The sequence below is a fragment of the Eumetopias jubatus genome, unplaced genomic scaffold (genome assembly GCF_037043125.1).
Source record: "Eumetopias jubatus isolate StellerSeaLion01/CBP00866 unplaced genomic scaffold, mEumJub1_p1.0 scaffold_12, whole genome shotgun sequence".
NCBI lineage: Eukaryota > Metazoa > Chordata > Mammalia > Carnivora > Otariidae > Eumetopias > Eumetopias jubatus.
In genome coordinates this window covers 87,521,807-87,528,601 of record NW_028274818.1, presented here as the reverse complement: position 1 = coordinate 87,528,601, position 6,795 = coordinate 87,521,807, and the positions used below count along the sequence as shown (strand labels likewise).

The window sequence follows — 6,795 nt, the reverse complement described above, 5'->3', positions numbered from 1 at the left end:
TTTATGTGACTTTTACCCTCTATTCTGTGATATAGCAATGTTTGAACATCTTACCATGAAAAAATGGAATTATTCTCCAAATCTTTGAATAATGTCATGCCCTGGGAAAGTATGTCTTGTTTATTACTTTTATGTCATCTGTGCCCCCACCTGCCCACCCCCATCAGCCTGGCGTGCACCCACAGAATCGGTGAAAACCCATTTAAAAAGTCAGACTTCAAGAATCCCCCCCCCTCCCCAGTTGGGTCAACCTAACAGTAATGGATATCTCTTGTTTTGCCCAACTGGCATCATTCCCCTTTTTTCTGATAATGACACTTCATTTTCCTGTAAACAGTTCCTCCTTACCCTACCCTCAGTGCTCAGGCTTTAGCAGTTAGCACAGGACACAGGCGGGGTCAGTTAGAGCACTCCGTTCCCTTGGAGCTAGGGACAAGAACCCACTCAGGCCAATGACACGCTTAGCTTGGAATGACTGAAAAAAGGAAATCCCACCCCACTGGATTACTAGGCTAGTAGGATGGAAGAAGCCTGGAGCTTCTGGTGGCCATCCTCCACCATGGGGAAAGAGCCCTCCTGAGAATAAAGCCGACACAAAAGAAAGCCGATTGAGAAATGAATCACTGAGTCCTGATAGCATTATGTGAGCACTTTGAATCTAACGGTGCCTGAGGACACTTCCAGACTTTTCCGGCATTCTAAAGACACTTTCAAACTTTTTAATTCATGAGCCCATTAAATCCCTTCTTTACCCAAGGCGCTATAAGTTGGGTTTTCAGTCGCTCACAACCAGAAGATTGCTGGCTGATTGACAAATCTGAGATCAAATGAGCTAGACTTTATTTAGTACATGCCCTTCTGGCTTTCTCTCCTTGGTCCTAAATAGAATTTAGCATAGACACAAAAATACAGTTTATGGGGGCCCTGCCCCTTGGGTGGCTGAAGATAAATCCCAGGCTGAACTGGTCTGTGTAAGCTAGTCAAAGGCGCCAAAGGGGGTCACTTCAGGATCCGGATGCTCATTTTCTGCTCGATGTCCATCTTCTCTAGGGACTGGTGGGGGGAGATGGGAGGTAGTCAAGAGTTCAATCCTCTGGGCTTCCAACCACCTCTCCCATCCCCAGAGCCCCACCTTTCCTTGGCGACCCGGATCCTTCTGCCCACCTCCTTCCAACTTCCTTTCTCATGTCCATCTGTCCTAGGGACACTCCTGATGTCAACTCCCCAGGCCTAAGGGCATTCTGACCTTGGTGAATTCCAGGAAGGACACGGCCCCATCCCCATCTTCATCTGCCTCCTGCACCGTGCGGTCCGCGATGCTCTCCAACTGCTCTTCTGTCACCTGCACCCCAACCATCAGCCGGAGGACCTTGGAGGCGTGTAGGGGGACAGCCATAAAGAGGAGGCCCTAGCCCCATCCCCCAAACCTTGCCCACATCATCCCAAATGGTATTACCCATTTTGTAATCTCTCCCTTATCCATTTTTTTCACTCCCCACCATATTCCCCCAATAATTTCCCCCACTACTTCTCCATTCGAACCCCCATCTGTCTCTCTTCACACTCACCTTAACAATATGTCCAAACTCATTACCCAACCCCAAATCTTATAACCCAACCTCCCTCCATCCTCCACCCCCCCCCCCACTTCATCATATCTATTGCAGAGTTTCTGAATCTCAGCACTCTTGACATTTGGGGCCAGGTAACTCTTTGGGGGAGGAAAGGGGGCTATCCCGTGTATTGAAAGATGTTTAGCAGCATTTTCGACTTCTACCCACCAGATGCTGGTAGTACTGCCCCGTCCCCCAGCTGCGAAAACCAAAAATGTCTCTAGATATCGCCAGTGGCATTCAGGAGGCAAAATCATCCCCAGTTAAGAAGTTAAGATCTATTTCCAACCTCACACGCAACTCTTCCCTATTCCATTTCCCAACTAAACCCCACCCAGGCGGGGGTCCGCTTAATACCCCAGTGCTCTGCACCCTCATTGGCCAGTCATCCGGCGCATCCGCCCACAGCCTTTCCCTTCAACCACCACACTTCACACATCACATCTCTTGCCCTTGCATTCTTCTAACCTGTAGCATCTCATGCCTGGAGATCTTTCCATCTCGATCCAGGTCATAGAGCTGAAATGCGACTGGAAGAGAATGGCGGGGGAAGGGAAGGTGGGATTTCTCTGGTTCTCTTCCAGCAGAAGGTCACCCTGGAGGTGTGGGGGAGGTCATCTAGACGCTCCCGAAGAGAGGGAGGTGCCTGGAGCCTCTCCCTGGTGTGGTATATCTGGGGTCTCACTTGGGGAGGGGGTCCTCACAAACTCACAGCGAAGTTTATTCATTCTGCTGTTGAGGGGTTCAGGTTCCCTGGGGTCTCGCATGCCTGGGTCCTCATCATCCACAGGTCGAAAATGAGCCAGGATTCTGACAAAGCCTGGGAAATCCACTCGCAGGTTCCTGGGAGCAAGGGAGCAAAGGCAGTGGTCACCCTCCGCCTCTGTGCCTAACTCTCCCCCAAGCCCCAACCCCCGGGGGGCCTCACCCGTCAGGGAAGAAGCTGTCTATAATGCGCTCTCCCAGGGGGTTCACGGCCAGCGCCCCAATCTGCTGCAGATCCATGCGGCTGCCAGGTCAAAGTTCAAAAGGGGGTAGGTAGGGCAAAGACGGGAGACGGAGGGTTAGTTAAAGAGGGGAATGGGCCCAGAGAGACAGGTGGCAGGTCCTGAAGCCAGCGCCCCCTCACCTCAGGTAGCCCTTCTTGTTCCTGTCCAGTGCCCGAAACCGGTGGTAGAGGCGGAGCAGACTGGCCTGCGAGACTGCGGGACGGAAGGCGGAAGGGTGACACGGCCGCGGGCGCGGGGGACGCGCGGCAGGACCCTCCCCGGGCGACCCCGCGCCGCGGGCGGGGGACAGGAGCCCGCTGGAGGGGACGCCCGCCAGGGACCTGAGGCCCACGCGGCGAGGCTGCAGGGGGCGTGACGACGCACTCCCGCGGGGTGGACCGAGGCACCGGGCCAGCCCCCTCCCCCCTCCCCCCTCTCACCCACCCCCCTGCCGGGCTCGAGGACACCTGGCTGCCCGGCTCCACCGGACCTGGACGCCGGGAGCCCCGGGTTCCCGCGCCCCGCACGCGGGGCGCTCCCTGGAGCCAGCCCCGCTCCGGAACCCCCGCGTGCCCGGGTCCCAGCCCCGCGCCCAGCTCACAGCCCGTCTCCCGCCGGATGCTGTCCCCGTCGGGAATGCGCGCGGCGTGGGAGCCGCGGGAGCCCATGGCTGCACCGGTTGAGCCGCCCGGCCCCGCGTGCTCTCCTCCCGCTCCGGGGCGCGGCCGCCCCAGTGGCCCCAGGGCCGAAGGCCGCAGGCCTGGTGCCGAGCCAGACTCGGGAACCCCTGCGTGCCTCGCCTCCCACCCGCGACCCGGGCGAACAGAGAACAATGCCCAGGGTGGCGGGGTCAGAGGGGCGGCGCGAACAACGGGGCGTTTCATCCCGAGATGGTGAGGTCGCCTGCGCCCCGCCTGCCCTACGCCCGCCCGCCCTGCGTTCTCACGCCGCGGGACAACCGACCCACGTCCCCCCCCCTCCGCTCCCCGGCGAGGTCCCCGCTCCCGGCTCCCGGTGGGTAAGGCTGGGGTCCTGACCTTATCGTCCAGAGACGGAATCCATATCCTTCTGGGAAGGGGGCCGGGTGGTAGGCAGGGGAGCTGGACCCCTTTGTCCCAATCCCGGAATGGCCCAGCCTGGGGCCCCTTCCCCAGGCAGGAGGGTGCGGAAGGAGAGGCGTTGAAGGACACCCCCAAGAAGGGTGGAGGGGGGAGGGTCGTGAGCGGTAGAGGGGAGGCTGGGTTGAGTGGAGGGATCACTGGATTTGGAAAGACATGGATTGGAATCCCAGCTATGCGATTAACCCTGGACAAGTCGGTATGATTTGGCTTCATCTCTTTTGTTTCCTCCACACAGTGTAATTGTTGGGGTTTAATTGAGTCAGTGCTTAAAAATCAGGAGATATAACGAGAAATCCAGTCCCCAGCTTCTGAGAAATAGAAAGTTCAGACGCCACCAGACCCCCGTGTGTGCCTGGCACACCTGGTTGCACCTGGGGGACAGGTGTCACGTGTAAATAGGGCATCGCCGCCTGTCCACTGGCCCCAGTCCCCACCCAGCTCAGTTCCCTTCCTTATGTACCTGGTGGAGCCTCCGGTAGAAGCTCCAGGTTGGAAGGCCTTGGACCTCTGGCCAGCCCTCAAGCACCATGGGAACCCACAGTCTGGGAGGGGGTTACAAACATCACTGTGACCAAGCTTAACATAATAATAACGGCAACAACAAGGGCTCTCCTTTCGCACTCACCATGCACCAAGCACTTTGTGAAACACAATGTACATGATTAGCTCACACTCCTCAAAGCTGCCTGCTTCCCCCTTTTACATGGTGGAGGCTGCCAAGGGGGTGGTTGTGAACTATTGAGAAGCACATATCCTAAGTGGGAGACATATCCCCCAAGGGGGCAAAAAATCCTATTCTTATGTATAAAACACAGATATGCATATAGTGCATAAATAGCATATAGTATATCTGTAGTATTAAAATTTCATAGTATTAAAATTCCATGATTAGGAAAAACAGTCTAAAAACACTCCTTATGTGAGGGCCATAATGAAGAAAGTGTGGAGAAACTCAGTTGTAAAGGAACAGGCACCACAGGTGTCCAGTTTTAAATCTATCATTATCCCTTCTTCCTGCATCATAATAACACATTCACACAAATTTCCTAGGGGGAAAAATATATAAGCCATTTATTACAGGAGTACAAGTTCATAGCCACCCTGGAGAGAGAAAAGCTGGAAAAACGGTGGATCTTCAGTCGAAGCCTCCATGCAGAGGCTTGGATCAGATCAGCCTTGAAAATATTGATCTAAGAAGTGCTTACTTCTCTTTCAGATACCCCAAGGACTGAACAAGGGCCATAAGGAAAGCTTGATTCCCTCTCAGATGCCCCCCAAGGACTGAAGAGTGCAGGAAACCACACTGCTCCCTAATGAAGCCCAGCAACCACTCCTATCTGCGGCAGTGAGTCAGGCTATGAGTGTATTTTGGGTTAGGTTCTGAACCCCGGGAGGGCTAAGAGTCCCTGGGATCAAGCAACAATCACCTCAGGCCAGTTGGGGATGTTGATCTTGGAAAGAGCCGCTCCAGCCTTAATCTCTGAGTCAGCACTACACCAAAGTAAATTAGGCCAGAGAGTAATTAACAACTCCCATCCACACACCATCATCACAAGCCTAGGCGAAAACACTGTGCTAAAACCCAGTCCTGCTGTATGCACACAAGTAGGGTTTGTTTGTTTTTTTAAGATTTTATTTATTTATTTGACAGGAAGAGAGAGCAAAGGCAAGGGGAGCAGGAGAGGGAGAAGCAGGCTCCCCAATGAGCAGGGAGCCCGACGACGCATCCCAGGACCCCGGGGTCATGACCTGAGCCAAAGGCAGACACTTAACTAATTGAGCCACCCAGGGACCTGAAAAAAGAGTTTAAATCAACTTCACAATATACCCGGACACATCTTTTTGGGTCATTTAAATGAGAGATGCTTTGAGGAGAATTTCATCTACTTCGGGGAGAGACTATCTGACCTGGATTCAGGCCGAACATTTGTTTTTTCATTTGTTTGTTTGCTGGTAAGCCACATAAAAGTTGCTAGCCATTTTTGATGAGGCAATACTGAAATTCAAATGGGAAAATGCAGATGTAAGAGTAGTCAGGGGACACCTAGCTGGCTCAGTCGGTGGGGTATGCAAATCTTGATCTTTGGGGGTTGTGAGTTCAAGCCCCACTGTGGGTGTAGAGATTACTTAAAAAAAAAAAAAAAGAGTAGTCAGGAAAATAAAGAACTCTTACAACTCAATAACAAAAAGACAACCCAATTTTTTTTTAAAGATTTTATTTATTTATTTGAGAGAGAGAGAGAAGGAGAGAGAGAGAGCACATGAGAGGGGGGAGGGTCAGAGGGCGAAGCAGACTCCCTGCTAAGCAGGGAGCCCGATGCGGGACTCGATCCCGGGACTCCAGGATCATGACCTGAGCCGAAGGCAGACGCTTAACCAACTGAGCCACCCAGGCGCCCAAGACAACCCAATTTTTTTAAAATGAGCAAAAGAACTTGAATATGTATTTTTCTCCAACGAAGATATACAAATGGCCAATAAGCCCATAAAAAGTTGCTCACCATCATTAGTCATCAGAGAAATACAAATGAAACTACAATGAGATAATCACTTCACACTCACACTCACTAGACTGGCTGGAATTAAAACAAAAACAAAACCCAACAAAACAAAACAAAACCAAAAACCCTAAAACGGGAAATAACAAGTCTTGGCCAGGATGTGGAGAAATTGGAACTCTCGTGCATTGCTGGTAGAAATGCAGAATGGTGCAGCTGCTGTGGGAAACGATTTGGAGTTTTCTCAGTAAGTTAAACAGAATTACCGTATGAGTAATTCCACTGCTAAGACATACACTAAAGAATTGAAAACATACATTCACCACAAACACTTGAACATGAGAATGTTCATAGTGGTATTATTCTCAGTAGCTACCAGGTGGAAACAACCCAAATGTCCACCGATGAATGGATAAACAAAATGAGGTATGGCCATGAGATGGAATATTATTCAGCCATAAAAAAGGAATAAAGTACTAATGTATGCCACAACATGGATGAACCTTGAAAACATTACGCTAAGTAAAATCAACCAGTCACAAAAGACTACACATTCTATAATCCCATTTATTAT

General features: G+C 51.8%; 1 protein-coding gene across 1 annotated transcript; it reads right to left on the bottom strand.

Moving 5' to 3' along the window:
• Window positions 1-999: 999 nt before the first annotated feature.
• Window positions 1,000-3,270, bottom strand: CHP2 (calcineurin like EF-hand protein 2). The gene is made up of 7 exons (XM_028090379.2): window positions 3,204-3,270; window positions 2,743-2,815; window positions 2,542-2,622; window positions 2,326-2,456; window positions 2,082-2,143; window positions 1,247-1,369; window positions 1,000-1,053 (listed from the first exon to the last, which is right to left on the bottom strand). Exons 1-7 carry the CDS (start codon window positions 3,268-3,270, stop codon window positions 1,000-1,002), a joined length of 591 nt encoding a protein of 196 aa, XP_027946180.1.
• Between the last annotated feature and the right edge of the window lie 3,525 nt (window positions 3,271-6,795).

What these genes read in the sequence shown, in the direction of transcription:
- CHP2 (XM_028090379.2), bottom strand. Translation starts at nt 3,270, where the DNA reads ATGGGCTCCCGCGGCTCCCACGCCGCGCGCATTCCCGACGGGGACAGC. An exon ending in CCAGGCATGAGATGCTACAG is followed by an intron (nt 1,370 to 2,081) that starts GTTAGAAGAATG and finishes CACGCCTCCAAG; the next exon opens with GTCCTCCGGCTGATGGTTGG. An exon ending in CCTTCCTGGAATTCACCAAG is followed by an intron (nt 1,054 to 1,246) that starts GTCAGAATGCCC and finishes TCCCCCCACCAG; the next exon opens with TCCCTAGAGAAGATGGACAT.